General features: G+C 39.0%; 1 protein-coding gene across 13 annotated transcripts in view; it reads right to left on the reverse strand.

Annotated features, from left to right (window-relative positions):
* The window catches only part of DMD (dystrophin), a 2,022,811-nt gene that overhangs the window by 560,367 nt on the left and 1,438,963 nt on the right, over positions 1-23,481 (reverse strand). For all 13 annotated transcript variants that reach the window (XM_047843142.1, XM_047843144.1, XM_047843153.1 and 10 more), the window contains one exon: positions 19,577-19,694. In XM_047843142.1, the coding sequence (XP_047699098.1) occupies positions 19,577-19,694 (118 nt within the window). The remainder of the gene's footprint in view (positions 1-19,576; positions 19,695-23,481) is intronic.

A 23,481-nucleotide genomic window follows, 5' to 3' on the forward strand; every position in this document is an offset into this window, starting at 1 on the left:
TTATTTATTTTTGAGACAGAGAGAGACAGAGCACGAATGGGGGAGGCTCAGAGAGAGGGAGACACAGAATCCGAAACAGGCTCCAGGCTCTGAGCTGTCAGCACAGAGCCCGACGCGGGACTCGAACTCACGGACCGTGAGATCATGACCTGAGCCGAAGTCGGCCGCTCCACCGACTGAGCCACCCAGGCGCCCCTGTTTTGTTTTTTAAACCATGCCCTTTTTATGTCTTTATAAGGTTCCTAGGATATATTCCTGTTATTCTCAAAATATTTCCTCAGGAGAATTTAGTCATATTCTGATCCACTTAAAACAATCACTAGTTAAGTACAAATTTGCTTCCAAAACCAATCTGAAAACACATTGTAGGAATATACATCTGCTGAAAGATGGTTTCCTTTTATGTTCCCCTTCCCATCTAAAAGTTATTAAGGAAAAGTCTGTTGCTATGGAAACATTCAATTTGGCACCATCTGTATTCAAAATTCAATTGCTGCAAGCCTTCAGCCAATCTCCGGTTTTTAATTGGCAGAACCTTCCCAGAATGCTTTACAAATCTTTTCGGAAGCCAATCCATGAAGCACATCACGATGTAGAGCATCAAGAAAGTTCACAATGCAAGCCTCACTCCATTATCTTAAGATCACCCTTGCGCAGTCTCAAAGCATGAGGCCTTCTGATAATTACTTGGCATGGGGATAATGCCTAAAATTTATTGCCAAGTTGTTTTCTTCTGCCTAATGGATTTCTCATTCGAAGAAAGTACTCATTTTACAAGTGACTTAAGTATTTAAAAGACCCTGAAAAGGAGCCCCAGTGCAAAACTTACATAGCAATACACAGTTCGAATAGAAAATGCATATAGAAGAAAGAATTAAGAATGCGTATTTTGTAATCAGCCTCATCTGAGTTCGAACATAATTGGAATGCTTGTTAGCTACTCGACTTAACCTCTCTAGGTCCCATTTTCCTCGTCCGTAAAGATCTACTGTGAACACTGTGAAGTATGCACTTTGGACAAAATACATACTTCACATATCCCATAATGGAATTGAAGATGTGTTGATCTACATGGTGTTGAAGAATATTCCTTTGGAATGTCAAGTGTCTGTATATAAGTACCATTAAAATTTACAGGAGAGTTATCAAAGACAAATTGTCTGAAATATTAGTATTATTTTATTACATTTGTTTTCATGTGTATTTATTTTGAGAGAGAGAGAGAGAGAGAGAGAGAGAGAGAGAGAGAGAGAGAAGGAGGAATGTGAGTGGGCGAGAGGAAGAGGGAGAGAGAATCCCAAGCAGGCTCCACACTGTCAGCACAGAGCCTGGCACGGGGCTTGATCCCAACGAACCGTGAGATCGTGACATGAGCCGGTATCAAGAGTTAGATGCTCGATTGACTGAACCACCCAGACGCCCCTGAAAAATTATTTTTAAGAAAGGGAGGATATGGATGGATCTTCGAGAAGCATAAAGACACTCAAAGTAAGAAAGTTACAAACAATGTATGCACAGTTGTGGGTTGGATCATGACATTTTGATGGGCTAGAGAAGTCACTCGCCATAATTAAGCTCTGACATGGTTTCTTGGGCGGGGGGGTTCTTGCAACCCACCATGTTGTAATTATCCTCTGCGATTAGTGGCCCATAGCTAACTAGAATCTGTTATTCTATAACTCAGGTTTGCTCTGCCACAGCCAGCCCTCCCCTTTGGTAATCCTTAGAAGGCAGTGTTCCAGCGATATTACTTACTGCTCCAAGGTTACTATATACTTTCAAAAATTCATGGCTTTGATTAATTGGTAACCTTGGTATTATATAGATTTTTATATTTATCCAGTTAAGCTATTTCAGGCATACTTGATTATCTTAATTGAACCAAAATACTGTAAGTGTTACCTTCATGCCGTACCTCGGTGCAAATCACTTTATCTTGTTTTCCCCCTTTAAAAAAATGTGTAAAAGTTACAACTTGTATGTTGAATAATCAGGATTTATGGCATTTAAGTATAAAGACAGCTTCATCTGTCTTCCTTTGTCCCTTTAAATCTGCTCAAGGAGGTAGTTCTTCTGTCCCTGGGTGAAAATATGGGCAGCTTCCAAGTCTTTTCTGGCCACCGTAAGGTAATACAAGGTTCTGTTGTCATTTTAATACGTTAATATTAGAATTTCCAGTCTAGTACATTAATTAACCCTTCAAACTGAATTCACATATACAACTTCTCCCCAACTAGCAGAGGCCGCAATTGGCCCAGGTCCCTTACTTCGGTGAGGAGGGGGTAGGCTGAGCTTCCTCTCTCATTCACCAGCTGCCCTTTTTCACCCGAACAGAGTTGAACAGGAGTGGATGGAAGAGAGGGAAGGAGAGCAGGAAGTTCTTACCTGACGACGTACTGTGGCTATTCGAATGTGACTTTTTGCTTTCTGGGTCTGGCTGATGTTAAATATCACTAGAGGGGTTTGACGAAGCTTTTCTAGACTTGGCAATCACTGGCATCCTTTCATTTGCTGTCCTAAATCCAGATAAATGTCATTGTTTTTTTAAATTTTTTATTTTGGTGGGAGTGAATCATTCCCACCGCAGGAACTTGGAATCCGATGATACACTGCTCCAGGTTCCCCTGCAAGTGTTCCTAAAGGAACTTCTCTCAGGGGCACCCGGGTGCCTCAGTCGGTTAAGCGTCTGACTTCGGCTCAGGTCAAGATCTCACGGTTCATGAGTGGGAGCCCCGCGTCGGGCTCTGTGCTGTCGGCACGGAGCCCATTTGGGGTTCTCTCTGCCCCTCCTCGGCTCCTTCTCCCTTTCTCTCTCTCAAAATGAATAAACTTAAAAAAAGAAACTCCTCTCTCTTAAGATGGAAGGTCGGCTCCTCCCCTTGTGAAAGTGGGAGACCTCAGGAGAAGGGGGCACTCAGAGCAGCATTTTCTCCCAAGAACCGTCAAATTTTTCCCAAGTCGCAATTTTCTGAATCTCTTTCTATCCATTTCCTTTCAAAATGTGCATACCTGTTGCATACCTCACTTTGGTGTCTGCTGTGTATAGGAACTTAGTGCCTCAGTCACAGACACTGCCCATTTGCTATCTGGTTATAAATGACAGTGTGCGTTAGGACACTGTTAGACCAAAGTGCTCTAGTGCTGAAGACAGAAACTACAAGCAAGACCATACCAGATGGTCTCCAAGGCCTCTTGCAGTGTTGAAGGCCTTTACTTCTTTGATTCCCGTATTTCTTCCACTTGAAACGTATCTCTCTCAGCTGTAAGGTCCAGCTTCCGATTCACTTCCATGATACATTCCACTGAGACTTCAGTAGACCACGAACACGTCATCTGAACCTTCTTTGTGCCAAGTGCTAGCCTAGGTTCTGGAAAAATCTGTGATGAAATAAAACAGTCTCTGCCCTCACACAGCAGAGTCTCTTCCTCCTTTCAACCTCCATTTTACTTTGCTTGTACCTTGCATCTGTGTTTCGCTTCGGTATCAAAGTTATTATCTATACACATCTGTCTCCCCTTGGACTATCAGCTCTTGGACAAAAGCATTCATATTTTATTCACTTCCATACATCCCTTTCACCCGACGGTGACCAAATAATTATAATTAAATGAAGTAATGAACAATGAATAAATGCACGGATGTTATGAAAATATTATTTATATTTTTCTATAGCATATATATACCTATATTCTATCGAACATGATAATCATTTTACTATTTCTACTTAATATCAAACACATCACTGGAGGAGATTATATTGTTATTTCCTTGGAATACCATAAAATTCCCAGCCTGATACCATACACGCTGGAAGTACATAATCAAAATTTGATAAATAAATGTGTGAATGAAAATTTCAATATTGTAACTTGTACTTGCCCTTCATGTAACTTAAATACGAATGCAAATTGTTAAGTAAAAAGATTAGGTCAAGTTTAAAATATAATTCAGCTATAGCTTTTGGGAAACGAGTAAAATAATCTTTCACTCCAGATTGATTTCTTTGTGTAAATTAGGTCCTTATTAAATATTTGCAGACATACATTTATGAAAGAAAGTCATCAGTCTCATCGGTCTGTTTCTTTTAGAAGAGGGTCCATCTATATTTAATTTGCTTCCACAAACTTGAAGGTGAAAACTTATTTAGTAAGCACCTAATGACTGTTTTCTAGGTACTACTGTTAATCTAGGCACTTTAAAGGATGGGGCCGATCCTTACATTTCTTACTACTTACATGACAAAGAAACTTGGAATAGTCACCACTGCCTAACTTGATGAATTTATTCTATTTCTGATTAAATTATACTAAATCATATATGAACATAATTTAATGCTCTTTTGTTATTAGCACAGGGCACTGTGACACTGAAGAATCTAATTTTTAAATGAAATAACTTGTTCAATTACTTTAGCATACTAAAATAGAATAAAATTTTTATTACTTTTAGTTTCAAACCAGCATTATGACATTTTCTTGAGATCCTTTTAAAATTCCTTAAGGATGCCAATTCTATCTTTAAAAACCAACTTGGTATTCTAGTTGAAGGGGAGCAGAATATATCACCCCGAAATATGCCTGTTTGGCATAAGGATTATTTTAAACGGGTGATTTTTTAAGAAAGAGCAGACAGAGAAAAGCCTTGAAAATGAAGTAGAAGTCACCCTAAGAGATATTTACATTTGTAAGAGAAATCTCCATTTGTTAAGGTGTCTCCCCGTCTGTACTTGACTCTAAAATCTCTAGTAACTCTTATCAATGGAATAGTCAAGGACTTAAATCTGCAAAAACCACACCCTTGATTACTGCCTTTGCCAGATAACCTCCCATAATTGCCCCCTGGAACATCTTTTGTCTTTGGCTGGAGATGTCATTAAGGTGGCGCTCGGGTCATTTTTGGGAGTTACTCAGTTTTCTTGGCTCTCTCTCATGTATACAGGAGATATACATGTTACGAAGCTTCTGTTTGTTCTTCTCCTATTAGTCTGTCTTTTATTATCAGGGATGTCTCAGTGAAGAACCTAGAAGGGCAGAAGGAAAATTATTTTTCCTCCTCTACAAAGTCAACAACTTTTACCTGAACTAGACAGTTGTATCTGCCAGTTATTTTAGAGGACGGAATTTTGAATCAGGAATCTGGTTCCTAGAGTCATGGTAAAGACCCATCCCATAATCTCTACGTCAAAAATATATTTCAAGTCAACCCTTTTTGAACGGCCACGCAACTTGGTGTGTATACTTAGAACCAAGACAGAAAAATAATGAAATGATACCATTTGATCGAAACAAAAAAAAATATTAGTAGTATGGCTCAAATGAAGCAGCTTACAAGTGCCTATGCCAGATTTGGGTACCAACTGATGCAAACCATCCTGGGCACTCTGGTTGTTTTAAGTCTTAAAATAGGTACAACTCATCACCCACCTAAGGAAGTGTACAGCCAGCGAGTGTAATGTTTTTAATGGCCGTAGCACATTGCGCCGGCCGCCCTGCATTTTGATATTTATTCTGCTTCCTCTAGGGACAACAGGCAACTTAGTCATCCCCTGTGTTCTTTATATAATACGATTTCACATTCCTATTTTGTCTTAAGTTACCACATGACTTCCTGATTTGAGTTCTCTGAACCTTTTCAACAGACATCATGATAAAAGGAAAAAGAAAGTTTCATTAAAAAAAAAAAAGATAAAGAGAATCCTAATCCAAATTTCTACTTTAAAGATTAGAGGGGGGGACTTGAGCTTCTGAAGATTAAGAACTCTCTATTTACATTTCATTTCCATTTTGCTCAAATCAGCTGAGCCTCCAAAAACGAAGAGAAGAACATTTCAAATGGCCTAGTACATTTTCTGCAAGGATGAGGTATGTGAACTGGAATCAGACCAAGGTGCTTTTTAAATCTCTTCTGCTCATAAGAGAGTGTACTAAAAAGACTCTCAATCTCTTAAAACTGAACTATCACTCACCGTTCCAAAACCTGGGTGTATTTACTGTGGGTTTTGTTTGGGTTTTGTTTGCTTTTTCAGCAGGGCATTTTATTAATCTCTTCAGGTGAATTTTTTTTTGTTTTTGTTTTTTTTCAAGCTGTGTTGGCTTTTTTTTTTTTTCAGTGACTTTGCTTAAGGCATAAAAATGAATCCCTAGGAGGATTTTGAGTTCCATGATTCATTACATACCTGATATATTTTAACGGAAATATCATAAGTTCATAAATAATTGATACAGACATATGTCAGTAGTATATATAACATTTATGTGTAAATATATACACATATGAGTACATAAGACATAAATATGCATATAAATGTGTACATGTATATATGTGTATATAAACTTTCAATAACTAACTCGCAAGTGTTGTCTCCTTTCAGTGTAGGTTTGGGGAAAGAAGAGCCATCTAACACCCTTTTTAAGAATCAGAACACGGGTTAAACCCTGGTTTTTCCCTGTGCTATCTGTGTGACCTTGAGAAAGGTATTACAAACCACGATCCTCAGTTCCGTCACTTATCGAGTGAGGACAATACCTACTCTAGGCAATGTTGTGGATATCAAATCAACTCACATATGTTTTTGAGTTCTTGGTCCAATTTATGTAAAACGGAACACAGATATACAATATCACTATTTATAAGATGAGATATTTTAGAATCTGAGTAAAATCTGACTTTGCCACATACCGTCAGTAAAAATTTTGACACCTCCGTACTGTCTGAAATGTTTCGTAGGTTCTGGAGTTCTCTGGGACACGTTTTCCATTCCCGAAACACCTAGCTGCGGAGAGGGGAACCTGAGCATTGAAGCGCCCTGCCACATGCTAAGAAAAAAATGAATCCTGTTCCATTTAATGATATGTACCCCCTATGGTACTATGCCCCCTAGGTGCATATATGCTTTGTTTGGCATCGTACCCTACAATCATAGACACATAACCTGATGTGCTAAAACTCCAAGAAGTTTACAAGTACTAATAATCATCAGGAGAAATCCCCCATTTTAGAGTCCGACGGGACTGAGCCTTCCCCTTTTAGCAGTTCCTACAATGGCTAAGACAAAACTAAATCCTTACTGAGGAACAAGTAAAGTGCCACTGTTTCAAAAGGCCAATACGAGGGGCGCCTGGGTGGCTCAGTCGGTTGGGTGTCTGAGTCTTGATTTGGGCTCAGGTCATGATGCCACAGTTGTGGGATTGAGTCCTGTGTTGGGCTCCATGCCAAGTGTGGAATCTACTTGGATTCCCTCTCTCCCTCTCTCTCTACCTCTCCCCTGCTCATGCTCTCTCCCCATCCTTCTCCAAAATAAAAAAGGAAAAGGACCACAGGAGCCTATACATTCCTATGTTGTTCATATGGCCTTATCTTTCTGCACAATTACACTTGATGTTCACATTTTCAGGTTGACTGGATTTTATCGATTCATGGCACAGTGTTCTGTTTAATTATAGAGAAAGGTGTTTTTCACTCATTCTTACTCTGTGCATTTGGGACCCAATTTTCTATTTTAAACATTGTGCTGTGTAGCATACATTTTTCTGATAACAAATTAAATCAGGCTGCTATAGGACGCTACACCTTTCCTTCTGTCCACCAATTGTGTTTTCCTGAAAGCTAGCTGTGGCCCAAGGCAGCGGTTCTATTACTCTTGTATAAAAGAAAAATCAGATGCCAACGGTCAAGTTTATTGTTTCTATCACCGCCTTATGGACTTTATAGGAGGCTCTCAATGGCTTTACTCCTGTGACCCAGGGTTAGACGTACAGATGGCAATAAACCAGACTATGCAGTAGCTGGAAACACTAAAAATAGAACATTCTGCATAAATATTTTTGTTTTATCATAACACTGAAGAAAATACCATAAAGCACTTCACTCATTCATTCATTGATCCATTCATTCAGGAAATCTTGAGGGAGAGCCTAGTTTTTCTAAATTCCTAGACCGGGATTTAAGAGAACACTCAGTGGCGATGAATTTCTTGAACAAGCACAAAAATTCTGGGTGTAGACATAAGAACATTTCCCAGTCTCCATGTATCCATTTTCTACATATGAGAAACTCTTACCCTGGTGGTCAACAAATGTCAACAACCTAGAACACCCGGTAGAGCTCTTAATAAGGAGGAGAGCTGATCATGTGTCCCCCATCCCAAATTCACAAGTTGAAGCCCTACCTTCCATTGTGATGGTATTTGGAGATGGGGCCTTTAGGAAGTAATTAACTTTAGATGAGATCATGAGGGTGAGGTCTCCTGATGGCATTAGGGTTCTCGTGAGAGGGAGAGAGCAGATCTTTTCTCTCTGCAGCATGTGGACACAGTTAGAAGGTAGCCCTCTGGAAGGCAGGAAGAAGGCTCTCACCAGATCTGCTGGCACCTTGGTCTTAGACTTCCTGGCCTCCAGAACTTGGAGAAATAAACAAACATCTGTTGTTTAAGCCACCAAGTCTATGGCATTTCGTTACAAAGGCACAAGATGTTTAAGATATTGATATCTACGCAGTGATTTGCCACTTGAAAAGGGCCATTCCATACGTCATTCTTTTGAATCCTAACAGCAATCTGGAATGGAAGGCATCAGCAGCCTAATGTTATAGATGGAGAAATAAAGGGTGAGAGAGATTCAATAATTTGCTAAGGGTCCCACTGTCATTAAAGGGCAAAATCAGGATTTAAACCACCTCTTCTCATTTTAGATGCCCTGCTTTTAGCGTTGCATTATGCTAAGGATGAGATGAGGGAAAGACATGCTAACGTGTTTGTCTTCCTAACATAAAAGTAATAATCACCATTGTCATCATCGTCACTATTATCCCATAACCAACCAGCTGCCTCAGTCTTTCTGTTAGGCCTCCCAAACTCAAAAGCTTTCTTTTCTTTTCAAAACCCATACTCTTCGTGTGGAGCCAGGCTGAGAGAATTATCCACACGTCCGGTCGCCACAGAAAAAGCCTCGGGGGCGGGGGGGGTTCTTTTTCCTTTCAACATGCACATGCATAATCAAGGGCCCACACAAGTGGTCTGTCACTTTTCACGGGAATAGCAGCCCTGACATCTGCTGGGTTGTCTGACGGAGAAAGTTAAAACAACAGAGGGTCAAAAGTCTGAAAACTTTCCTCTGAAGGCTTGTTAAGTCCGGTAGTAGTCATCTCCAGAGTGGCCCCATTCTCCTTCACCTCCTGGTATTCATGACCTTCTGGAGTCCTTCCTCCTCCCACCTCATTGCATCGGGGCCGAACGGTGTGGCAAATAATTTACAGAAGCAGTAATAGGACAAATACTAAGGCGAGGTCAAAAAAGGCACTGCTGCTTGTACCTTGTACTCATGGTTGACTCCTGGGGGAAGCCAGCCACAAAGTCACAGGGGCACTCAAGCAGCCCCACGGAGGAGCTTGGGTAGAGAGGAACCGACTAGACAGCAGCACCTCACAAACCATAAGAGTGAGCCACCTTGAGAGTAGGTCCTCCGGCCCCCATCAAGCGTCCATATGACTGCACTTCCATTTGGCTACTGAACACAGCCTCGTGAGAAACTCCAAGATGGAATCACTCTGACTACATGCTCATGATCCCCTGACCTACAGAACCCGTGAGAGGTAATACATGATGATCACTGTTCTAGGCAACTACGTTTTGGGGTGATTTGTTTTGCAGTGATACGTAACTGCAAACTCCTTTTCTTGACTAAAGCAGAAGGAGCCCAGCTCTCCCCTTTGGATGCGGAAAGGCCACAATCTATTAATCCTTTCTGCTTACTTCATACATGCTTCCCTTAAGGCAGGTACAACAGAATAAAGACCAGTTGCAAGCAATGTGTTATGTTGATTCAAATTATTAATGAGAAAATCTGGCTACAGAAAAAAAACCCAAGTAGATCTAAAAGAATTCCTACACTTTCCCAACACCTGAGGAGAGCTGAGAGAGTCTTTTAGGAGCTGTGTATGCCATATCCAACCTTTGGCTTAGCTCCATCTAACCTGCGTGATATCACAAAGGAGGAATATTCCTCTCTATACCCAGAGGTACAAAAATATAATAGAAATTCAGGTCTTTAATTCCAACGCCCCACGAGGCCGTAAGATAAAAATGTTAGCCTGTGAAAAACTACAATTTCTCCTGTGGGCACATCTCTTTCTGTTTTGTATTTGTCTTACCTGCCCACATTGTCTGAGTGTGAGATTCTTTGTATTACGTGTACTCATCATTATCTTTATTCAATCATACAAAAAAAATCCATTTTCACTCACTGGTTTACTTATTTAATAGTTATGTTCATTATGTTTAGTTTAAAGTGGATGAGTAGAACACGTGCTAATCCAAACCTTTCACCTTAAAAGGAAACATAATGAAAAAATAAGCACTTAGAAAATGGTATTTATGTTCATAATTGTGGCTACATCACTTTAAATAAAATATATTTATTATTCCTATTACACGTTCACATGAGAGATTAATAACTGAAGACAATTATGACTGCTAATTTGGATTTTAAATCCTGTTCAAATATGTTCTGATACTAATCCTCTTCCAGAATTAAAGAATAGGTACATCAAAACAGAATTATTTTAGGACAGATGTTTAGTATTAATTTTTTTTTCAATATATGAAATTTATTGTCAAATTGGTTTCCATACAACACCCAGTGCTCATCCCAAAAGGTGCCTCCTCAATGAGTTTAGCATTAATTTAACACAACGTAAGTAAAAGTGTATAAGGAAAAACATACATATTTGCTTTTTATAGGTATATTTTTAAGTTATAGTTACTCTGACAGAGCTCTGAAATTCTTTAAGAGGTTACAGATCATTTGTAAATGTAATGTATATTTCCAGATACCCTATTACTTGGATGCAAATGAAAGTTAAAGAAATCATGACACTTACATGTGAAGAAACACATGGCACTATGAAGCACCGTGTGATGGTTAATTTTATGTATTAAACTGGCTAGACAATGACACCCAGTTGTTTAAGCACCAGTGTAGATATTGCTGTAGAGGGGTATTTTTCATTATTTTATTTTATTTATTTTATTTATTTTTTTAAATGTTTATTTTTGAGAGAAAGAGAGAGAGAGTGCGTGAGCAGGGGAGGGGCGGACAGACGGGGAGGACAGGGGTATCCAAAGAGGGCTCTGCACCCATGCAGGGTTTGAACCCACGTACCGTGATATCCTGACCTGAGCTGAAGTCAGATGCTTTAACTGACAGAGCCACCCAGGCGCCCTGAGGGGTATTTTTTAGAGAATTGAAATCAGTAGACTGTAATTAAAGCAGATTAGCCCCCATAATATGGGTGAGCCTCATCCAATCAGTTGAAGACCTTAAGAGAAAAGACTGAGGTCCCCAGAAGAGGAAGGGATTCTGGCTCCAGACTGCCTTTGGACTCAAGACTGCAGTATTAAGTCTTCTTTGAGTATCTATTCTCCTGACCTGCTCTAAAAATCTCAAACTTGCAGTCCCCACAGTCTCAGGGACGAATTCTTTAAAATCTCTGTCTCTGTCTCTGTCTCTGTCTATATACACATATAAGTTAATTATAAATAATGTATAATATCATTAATATACTAAATATAGATGTATGTGTACATGCACATATACATATATACAGGGTTCTCTGGAGAACGCTAATAAACTCATTCCTAGTGAATAATGACACTGGAAGAGAAGATTAATATTATAACAAAATAATACTCATAATAATACATGTAGTAAAACTTTTATTTTTGTAGTGGGATTGAGCAAAATATATTTTGTTTAATCCTTGGTACACCATCAAGGTCCACTGCACCCAAATATATATTTTGAGTTTATTTTTTAAGAAGTTCTTACTATTTGTAAAAATTGATATTTTTTGACTTTTATTCTTTCCTAGTGGTCTACCAAAAAACAAAGGGATATTTTACTTATTCTTTAAATAAAATCAAATTCCTTTTATTTACCATGTGGGTCCACTGAAGCCTTTCATAAGTCTAAGATACATCGTGTAGTCTTAGTAATCTTATTTTTCCTATATTGGGAAACATTTTGCTATTTTATCACCACTCATAAGTTATTCCTAAATATGCTAAAAAGATCTGTAAGTGAAAGCATGATGGAATTCTCTAGAAGGATGATACAATAGTGAAGTAAATCTTCAACCTTTAGGTTTCTTCTTACACTGGCCAAAATAGTGCATCTTCTTTCAAGAAGGTATAAAATAGGATTGGGGACACCATCTTTGGAGTCTGCTGTTAGCTTTCGTTGAACAGAGTTGAAAACGTACGTAGCACTTTTCATTTTACTCCCATCATGTCAAAGACAAGAAAATTGACAGAAGAAGATACTTATGATTATGAGACATGATGGAAGATAAATGCGAGCGGACAGAAATCATCATTCTAGACTCCAGTAATGATGGTGAAATTGATCATATAGGGGAGATCTTAGGTGAAATCTTAGACTGAGTCTTCAGATGATGAACAAACACAGGGATCGATGAGCAAACAATATATTTCTAAGGACAGAAGGGAAATATGATATTTTAATCTAGTTAGGCATTCAACAGGAAGGACTTCATCACATAATGTTTTGTTGAAGAACTTGAACCATCCTATTTTGCTAAAATCATGTGGGACCCTATAGCGTTTATGTTTGTGCCTCCAAATTCATATGGTACAAAGTTTGTTGGGTTCAATTCTTATTAAAATTTCTAAGGGAGTTGGTTTTTATTACCTCTCTAATCTTACTTCTGTGAAGTATTTGGAACATAACTTAGACATACAAAAAAAAGGAAAATGGCTCACATAAACCTAGAGGGCAAATGGTCATCTATTTTTTTTTTTTTCCTGGTACGCTGAAGGGTGAATCAGAAAATGACATACATAAACACAACCAACTTTAACTCTCAGCTTTCTTATTCAACGTATCACTAAGGACCAGGAAGAAATCTGTGTTATCGGACTGGTGACACAGCAGAAGATACAGAAAACAAAATACAGAGTAAAACTCATCCACTCAGTCTTCAGTGTGTGTTTGTCTGAATGCGCTTCTGTTGTAAGTAGCCACTGGGAGGTGTGACGCCAACTCCTCTTCCTCCATTCCTTAAACGTAAGCCAAGCTCCAGGCTGTTCCCTAGTCTCTTCATCGGGCTCCGTGTCTCTGTGCAAACTCACCACCTACTTCAGGTAACTTCCAAATCTGCTCAGAAGTAACTTTGCTTCTGAAACATCTCCTTGTGTTCTCTTGAGCCCGTTATCTTATCACCCATATTCGACTCCTTGTCCTGAGTCTGTCTCCGGTTATATTACCATCTTCCAAAGCACAGAATCTCAAAATCTTCAGAGGCAAACTCTTAGATTCCACACCTCCAGTCAATGTCCAAATCTTGTCAATACTTGCTCCACCGCATGTCTCAATTCAGTGCTTTCTTTCCACTCTACTGCCACTGCTCTAGCTTGGGCTCTCTCGCCACCTACCTTGCCTCTCTGACTGCTTTTACTCCTGTATCCTCCACAACATACTCACACACACACTCCCACTTCTACGAGTTCATCTGTCACCCCATTGCTAACTTAAGTCTAATTATGTATTCCCCTCTCGTCCTTGCCTCAAATGCCCTTCCTCTCCCAGCCTCCTCCTGCTTTTCAAAATCCCATTCACGACCAGATCAAATGTGACCTCCTCCTAGAAGCATTCCCAAACCCCTTCATTCAGATCCAATCTTCCCTCCTCTTGTTCTCTCTCAAGATTGGGGAACGCGGCTCTGCTCAAGTACTTATCCTGGACTGCCTTGCCCCAATAGACTTGTCCAAATACCCACATTTGACTGTAAGCTCTTTCAAGACAAAGGCTGAATCTTATTTTCCCCTCTATCCCAACCATCACATCTGACATTAACTAGCACAGAGTAAGCATTCAAATATTTACTGAACTGAACTGAACTCTTCGGTTGCCAGCGGCATCCTGGTGGATGTAAATTTTGAGAGCTGCTTGTAGTTATAACAGGTTGACAGCAGGTGCTAGATGTCAAAAGAAGAAATTTATATGGTTGACTCCACTTCTTCTAAAATAAGCAACTCTCTAATAGACAATACCTGAGAGGAAGATATTGGCTGGCATTTCATTAGCCATAGAGATTTCATAAAAACGTGGAGAACAACAAAGTCTTTTTATTTCACCATGAAGGATTTCATACATTTGGTTGCAGCAATGAATGATAGGTTGACAAAGCTGCTATAAAACTGTCAGTTAGTTCAAAAATCCTGCGAGAGTATTTTTATTCTCATGCAGCAGAACATTCTCCCTTCTACAGCCCTGTATACCAGCTCTTTAAGCAACATGATATGAACTCATTTCGCAAAATTTATACGATGTCACCAACTTTCTCAAAGAATTCCAGACTGGTTTGAAAAAGCCTTAGCTGAAAAAAAAAATTTAAGGAGATAATTCTCTCTTAAGATTTGGCCTTCTGTTTCAGAAGTCCCTTCCCTGGTTTAGCTGATCAGCAGCCATATATTAAGCCCCCACCCCTCTTGATATGCTCTCATCTCCGGTTCCTCTGCACCAAATTCATCTCTCCATGATGGTACACACCATTCAAAGAGCATCTTCTGTATGTGAGGTCTTCACGGTAGAAACATCACCTAATTTTATCTTCATAATCACCGTACCAGCTAAAGTATTATTTATTGGTCCCACATGACAGATGAGGAAACCATGGCTTAAGAAGTGACTCCACTTGGCCAAGGTTGTGCAGCTAGTAGATTATGGAGGTTCGCTATTCTCTACATTTCCAACATGTGCAAGAGAGTCCTATAATTACACAATGAAATGCATACAAGACTACAATAGAAATGGGAGCAGTAAAAATTATATCCAGATTACAGTGAACCGCGGCTACTCCTTATATTATCAGTTCCCAGAGATTCTTGTTTATTTTATTTTATTTTATTTTATTTTATTTTATTTTATTTTATTTTATTTTATTTTATTTAAATTTTTTTCAACATTTATTTATTTTTGGGACAGAGAGAGACAGAGCATGAACAGGGGAGGGGCAGAGAGAAAGGGAGACACAGAATCGGAAACAGGCTCCAGGCTCTGAGCCATCAGCCCAGAGCCTGACGTGGGGCTCGAACTCCCGGACCGCGAGATCGTGACCTGGCTGAAGTCGGACGCTTAACCGACTGCGCCACCCAGGCGCCCCTTTTATTTTATTTTTTGACTAACCCTTTTCATCTGATGTTCCTTGGGCTTTGGAGTCATATATACATAAGTTAGAATCCTAGTCCCTCGCTTGATATCTTACTACAACTGTAGGCACATTACTTAAGCTCTTTGAGCTTCAGTTTTCCAATCTCTAAAATGGGCGTAATAGTATCTACCTTCCTAAGGTCATAGTAAATATTGAAAATAAAATACCTTACACGAATTGCCTTGCTCTTTGTAGTATGACTCATGTATTTGTTTAATTCTACTGATGTATCTTATTCCATGTTTTCCAAAGCAACCTTCTCCTTTTAGTTGTTTTGAACTTCTCTCTCTCTTTTCTTCTTTGTGGTCTAAAAACCAGGCAGCTACCAGAGACCTGATTAAATGCTTTCTCACTAAGCATGCAAACCACCCAATTAGATTATAATTAAAATAACAAGAGCTAATATGTACTGAGTTCTTACTGTGGCTGGGATCTAAGTGCTCCTCTTGTATTATCTCATCCAATTCTCCCAACCAGGAGGTAGATGCAAGTAATCTTCTTTCATAGAGGAGGTGACGGAGATCAGAAAGTTTACTGAGATTACTTGTTTGTTCAGGGTCACAAAGCTACTAAGGGGCCAGCCCAGGCAGCTTGCCCTCAAAACGTTTATGTGCTCTTGTTAAAGATCTTTGAAACGGTAACAGTGGGCAGTTATGGCGGGAGAAGCTACAGAAGCAAGGTTCTAAAATACAAATGTCAGATGAGCCAAGTTCACCAATATTATCTGTGGGATAAACACAGCAATAGGAGAGAGGAATTCTTTCTTTCCGTACCTTCCTCACTGCTGTGTAAGGTATTAGGGTATTATGATCTGCAGTAGTAATGGGCATGAACAAGCGTTTTGCACAATTCAGAAGCCTCCCAGGAAGCAATTTTAGATCATTCCAATCTTAGCTGGTTTTGGTCCCCTGACCTAGCCCTTTTGCAGGAGAAAATGACCAGGGATGCCTGACACGTTCAGCAACCAAAGAACGGAGGGAAAATGAGTAGTTTGAACATCAGAAATAGCACGGAGAATTTCTTATTTGAATGCACTGAGAATGAAATTTTTTTCTCTCACCTAGATCATTACAACATGATTTCCATAGATATAATCACCTGAAAAACAACAGATACCATAGAAATGGTTTTATACGGTGAAACATGCTGGTATTTTTGCAGACCCAATTACTTGAGATTTCAGCATGGATATTACTGGTAGAGAGGAATTGCTTCGTATTGGACTTTTCTCTTGATAGAATGCAATAAATATATACAGATTTCCCCAACTGTTCAAAGTTATGAACTGGGATTTACCAAGGAAGGAAAAATGTTTCAATACAGCATTATACTCTTACCGAATATTTTTCTTTATTTAGCTGATTCCTTTTTAAGTATTTCTAGGAGTTTCAGGGCAATAAAAAAGGAATCCTGACATCTTCCAATAAGAAAATACAATTTTATGAGCAAGTATTTTATTTCTGCTCTTTCCCTGAAAGCCAAATCTATACTAAGGAAAATTCTATTTTGAACACGACTGAAACTTTATGAGTATTGAATCTCCATCCCATGTCATAGATTTCAAATGGAGAGATAAACTGTAGCAGAGCAGGGCTGCAAACGACATTGTTTAGATAAACATATCTTGTCAGAATTATCTCGGTGGCGGCATTAGAGGCTCCAGGCATATTTGGAACTAAGATTCTGGCTTAGGCTCTTAATAAGCAACATGACATGTCTCAAAAGACACTTGGCTTTTAAGAAAATGTTTTTTTTTTTTTTTGGACCATGTGGATTGGAATCTTTCCACTGTACTACAAATATTTATAAAGGTATTCATTCCCAAAAGACAAAAGCTTAGAAAAACAGAACAGTTCAAATTACTGGATATTAGCAGAGAGATAAAAACTTGCCCTCCGGTCACTCAATTTTAATCTACATCATGAAAAAAAAAGTCAATACGATATCAAAAAAAGATTGCAAAAGATAATGGAAAATGTTTAGACAATGTTGAATGGGTAGTGTAAAATAAATTAGTGTTATTTTCCTCTTAGGGAAAAAATAGAAGTTATTTCTCATTAGTAAAATGACAAACGACTTTCTATATGGTATGTTCAGATTTGCATAAACATTTTTGCCAAATTTCCATATTTCTCAGGCAAGAAACAGATCGCTTAACTGTGTAATGGGAATTCAGTCTCATACTGAGCAAATCACTCACTAAGATTCATTCTTTTGGACCAGTATGTTGCAACCTGATGGAGAAAGCCTCACGGTTCCAGACTGAGTGAAGAACATTCTACTACATCAGTCAAAGAGCTATCTATGTTGATCGTTACAAGGCCATTTTGTTCTTGCCTTGCTCGTTATACAAATGACGTTCTATACCTTACACAGAACTCTACAACTTAAGTGTATTCTTCCTGTCCAAATTAGCTACGGAAAAGAATGATGAGTTTCTTACCAACTAGTTTCTCTCCTCCCTGGGCTCAACACTGAACAATATTTTGCAGCTTACCTTGCCACGAGGTGTGGTCATGTGATGAGTTCCAGCCAATAGGCTCTGAACAGAATTCACGTGTACCACTTCCAGTCCTGCCTCCTAGTAAATTTCAACGAACAATGCTTATTCCTCATCTGCCCATTAAGCGCAGAGGACTCTGACGTTCTGGACACAAAAGATGGATGGGGTTTGGGTCCCTGAATGACGTCACAGAAAGCTGCTTATTTTCGACTGCACCAGAAAAAAGTAAACTTCCATGGTAAGCCACCAAGCTTTGGGATCTTACCTATTAGAGTGGCTAGTGCTACTCAACTAATACATTAGCATATATTCAAATACGTTGTTTGAGCAACAATAAAGAGTTAAAATTTCAAAATCAAAAAAGTCTATTTTAATTAAGGATCACAACAGGTGAAAGAGGAAATGTCTTTAGGAAGTGAATCAAAACATACATAATTGCAGTCCAAAAAAGTGTTTAATCCTAGTCCTAGTGATTAAGGACATTAACAAAAACAATAAAACAGGATGGAACAGGGTAAACATTCCAGAAGAAACACAGACTTTCAAGCCAGAAAGAAACATTGGCAAATTCCAAGCTCTGGTCTTGGCTCGTGTTGTAAACTCGAGCAGTTTGATTAACCTTTCTCAGAAACTGTTTCCTCATCTATAAAATGAGGGATTAGGAAATTTAGCTGACAAGATTTTATAAAGACTTTATACACACACACACACACACACACACACACACACACACACAAACCCACACACTATAGAAGACCTACTATCTGATACCTAAGAAGAACTCAATAAATAATAGCTATTATCACTAAGTGTTTACTAATACATACAAGTATGACCAATAATATTTTTCAAATATTAACCTTTTATACTGGTGACTTAGGCAAGTGCTAATCCAACAGAATGTAAATTCTGAAGACTCTTGGTTTTGAGTTTCAAAAGCCTAATGCCTGGTAAAAGACGAAAGATTTGGAAGGAAAAAGAAAAGGTGATGAAATGAAGGATTTCCCTATTCGTACACTAGAAAAAAATCCCTCTGGTTATGGGAAGGGAGGAAAGGGGCATTACACGGGAAATAAAAAAAAAAAAATCACTATGGATGTGTGTCCCTGGAGGGGAGGTATGGAGAGTGAAGGAAAGAAATCCAGGGAGATCCAAGAGAATCAGATAGCAGAGGTGAACTGGGCCTCATTCCTGAGGAGAGCCTCTGAGGGTAACAGAAGGAGAGTAGTTTTCCCTTCTGCTTCCTCTACTCTTCCAGACCCCATGCACAGGCACTCCGAATCCCTCTGTATAAAGAAGAGTCCAGGCGATGTCTAGGCAGATGGGCCTTAAACAACCTCCCAAGGCTCTCGCCCGTCCCGGCACGGCAGGAGGAACGGTACAATGATTTCTGCTGTTACACGGTGAGAGGATCACAGTAACAGGGGGGCGTCCAGATATGAGAGTGCCACCGCAGAAGGGAACGGATGACGGTCCAGGAAGCAACTGCCTGCTTGGACCAACGACCAAGAATGCAAGGGAGAGACTGACATCGCCATGGATGCTAGCCCAGAGAGATGACAACCAAGGAGCAAACGTTCTGTCACACCATGCTCACCACGCCCACCACTCCATGCTTCGCATCTACATAAGCCTGGATTCATGAAAAATTTATTTCCTCGATTCCATGGAATTGTGTTCAGTTATTGAACGATAACACTATGAAATGAAAAATCTTAGCACAAGAGGTATAACTTACAACCGTTTGGCACTATTTTGATGAACGCAACAGAGGCAAATCGACTTCCAAGTCATTACTGAAACTTTTTCATACATCGGAAGTTGCCCACGCTTGTTAAAAGACTTACTTCGATCAGTAATGATGGTTCTAGCCTCTTGATTGCTGGTCTTGTTTTTCAAATTCTGGGCGGCGGTAATGAGTTCTTCCAACTGGGGGCGCCTCTGTTCCAAATCCTGCAGTGTTGCCTGAAGGAAAAAGCTTAACTTAATATTGAGGTTCACCAGCATTGCGCATACCTTTTATGTAATACAAAGTCAAGTGCAATTTTCCAACCAACCAAAGCACTTCTGGAAATTAAAAAAAAAAATATGTTACTGGATATAAATCTCTAGTGTATAAGGCTTTATAGAGAACACTTTAACAGGAAATGTGTTTCATTCTTAGCCACCAAAAATATTACAGATGAAAATCTTGATTACAGACTTGCTTCACTATTTAAGAGCTTAGATGGAGTCATTTCAGAGTACCTGGGTTCACTTAAACCAGTGCATGAGTGCCACAACCAAGAAATGTAATTTTTTGACTTATGACAGATAGCTATTTATACTTGTAATCTCATTTTGTGCAGTGTCAAAATTAAAGTGTATATTTTAGAAACGGAAAAAGCACAGAAGTGATCCAAGAGACGTAACTGATTTAACTTCTTTGTACCTGAGCTTCCTCACCTACGAGAAGGGGACGCAATAAGCTAAGTCAGTCCTTCCCCAACGTTGCCTTCGATGAGAATCACCTGATTCCTGCACCTCACCACCCACGTTCTCCCCCACCATGAACAGATGAGTAGGGAGGAGGGCTTGGAAAATGCCTTTTTAACAAATTCTCTACTTAATTCTTACGACGAGGCAAGTTTGGAAAGCATCAGACTAGAAGGTAGTATTCATATTCTGTATTAGCCATTACTTTAATACTGCTTTAGGTAAAAGTACCAGCAGAATAAAGCCAAGAAATAGGTGTGTGTGTGTGTGTGTGTGTGTGTGTGTGTGTGTGTGTGTATGGATGTGTGTATTTATAGGTAGCCACGTTAATCACGTTAAGAAATTCCCCCCTCCCACCACTGTCCGTCTACTGTCTCTGTCAACTCACCCTCCCTGCACTAAAGGGCCCATGTCCCAGCGATATTTACATAGAAGCTTGGGAAAAATAAGACTTCTCGCTTGTTCTCTTTCTAAAATGGAATACATTTTATTTTAATTTGGGAAGGCATAATGAATATTTGTTATTAGTTGATAACCCGTACGTGACAGATGTTTTACACACAATCTCGCGTTTTTATTCTCCTAATAACCACGCAGGAGGCCAATGAAAGTGAATAGATGAAACGTGGTGGAGATAGTAATGTTTAGGAAACTTAGTTATCTGCCATGCCCTTTGACTACTGCCGATTTTCTAAGGATTTTTGGGTTCAGAAAGGCCGAGTTTCGATCGTTTGTGCGGTGTTTCTTTTGTGAACTGGTAGGGACACAGGCCTCGTGATTATAGCGCAATTGCTTTCGGTAGTATTAAAATAATGGCAAGGACTTATCCAAACATTACGCATCTATTTTGCGCATTTTCCCCTCTCTGTGTTGAAAAATTGGAGGGGCTAACTTTTAACCAATTTTCCACATTTGTAAGCTGTGATTGCTCAGAAGAAAAATCCAATTTTCAGGTTTCTAACTTTTATGGTTTCTTTACACAAAAGGGTGTTTGAAATATGGAACAAATTGCCAAAGACAGCTATTGAAGTAAGTGGCATAAGTCAGTTGGAGAGCACTGAACAAATTTTAAAGTAGGAACCATATAGTTGTGGATAGATTTTATGAAATAAGATGTTTTCCAGGGTTAGAATGTTAAACTCTGGTCATCTGTGACACAGCACGCTTAAAAGGTACTTCGGAATTCCTGACTCTTAAATATTTAACACATTCAAATAGATGCTTTAAAAACAGACTTACCCAGAAACCTCAGATAAAGTCAAATATTTCCCTCAAATTTAACCAAGAACTCTATATAATACAGGTAGCAAAGTACACAAATTTTTATCTATGGAGATAACACAGGGCACGAACAGATTAGGTAGGCTTTGTGCAATTAAAATTTTTTTTTAACGTTTTATTTATTTTTGGGACAGAGAGAGACAGAGCATGAACGGGGGAGGGGCAGAGAGAGAGGGAGACACAGAATCGGAAGCAGGCTCCAGGCTCTGAGCCATCAGCCCAGAGCCTGACGCGGGGCTCGAACTCACGGACCGCGAGATCATGACCTGAGCTCAAGTCGGACGCCCAACCGACTGAGCCACCCAGGCGCCCCGGCTTTGTGCAATTTAAATGCAAATTTGTGTTTTTTGATACTTGGACATTTTTACACAACCAAGAGTATCTTTACCGTCATTTTCATTTGTTTTAATATTAATTCACCCTCAAACAGCCAAGCTATTCTTTGCTTTTCTTTTGCATGTATTTCCCAAGGTTGGCTTTACTTTTCTCCTTCTTTTAGGATCACAAAGTTCGTTTAAGAAGTACGTTGTAGAAGTAACCTGATCAACTTTAATCTAAATTAAACCTGACCACAATGAACAGCTTTTACTGCTGAAATTAGCACGCATGTCAATTTAGACTTAACACAAGCCATTTTCCTCTCTAATGAACAAAATAGGTCTCAGGGTATTGTGAAACCTGTTCTCTAGTTGGGTGATTCTCTAATTCTGCTGACAGACACATGCTTTGTAAGCACCTGAGAAGATTATTAATGACATCCTTTGAAGCAGCCTCCTTAAAAACCTACAGAGATTCACAGCTGTAATAAAACTATTCATTTCTAAAGAATTTCAAAACAAAATCGTAACTCTTTATCCCACTCTTTGGTCAATACATACAAAGGTTCATTTCTAAAAAGAAATTGCACAATAATAATATATATTGCTATGGGATTTATCAGACACTAATATACTCATTAAATAGTGGTTTCTTAGTAGAGCACAATGGGAATTTTCTCCTTTGATTCTCTTTCCAGAAATAAAGGAAAGGATTTGAATATGGCATATTTAAATATTTTTTCCATTAAGATATTATAAAAACAGTGACTGAAAGGCTTTCTTGCTAATGAACAGCACACACACACTCAGTGAAAAGAATAATTATTTTTTTCTTTTCATTTGGTTTCCTTTTGAGTGTATTGTATTTGCTATTATAATTTCTCTTACCTGACAACGTGGTTTTATAATCTCCTAACTTTTCAAATAGAATGACCTTCGTCTCTATTCCACTGAGCCACCCACAGATGGGAGAACACCTTAGATCTAATCATTACTCAAATTACCCACCTTCAAAATACCCCTCGATGAAATTCTGTTCTTTGCCTCCCCATCTGGTACTCTCACCAGATGCTTCTCTCTGAGAAACACTCTTTCTACTCTAATCCTCATCCTCAAATGACCTCTAGGCCTCTTCTATTTATTGTTCAGTTTCCTCATTCTAGCTGTAGTGGTCCATATTTGTCATGCTAAAACATGTCATTCCAGATAGGAGCCCGGATATTCATTACACATATAACTTACATGAACAAGACTAAAACCATGACATGCTTAACAGTACCTAAGCATGGTAATTGAGCATGTCTACACAGATTCTATCATTCTGGAAGAAACAAACACAAGGGAAGGAAGGAATCGATGTTATTCTAAGGAGTCATAAGCCAGCTACTGGGCTTTACTAAAAACAGCTTACCCCTTGGAGATGAGAATTCATCATGGATTCCACTAGCTGAGCAAAGATGGAAGAAAAAAAAAATCTTCAAACACAAAGTGAATCAGAAGTCGTTAATCCTACTAAGTCCCCCCAGGGTTGAAGGAAGTGGTTATAAATAGCAATCCTATGAAAAGGGGAGTTAAACAATGAAACTATACATACTCTAAGTAGGTCATTCTGAGCTCTTAGAAAGAATTACACTTTGTTATTGTACTTGGTAAAATAGAATTCTACCTAATACTCAAGC

This window comes from Prionailurus viverrinus, chromosome X (genome assembly GCF_022837055.1).
Source record: "Prionailurus viverrinus isolate Anna chromosome X, UM_Priviv_1.0, whole genome shotgun sequence".
Classification (NCBI taxonomy): domain Eukaryota; kingdom Metazoa; phylum Chordata; class Mammalia; order Carnivora; family Felidae; genus Prionailurus; species Prionailurus viverrinus.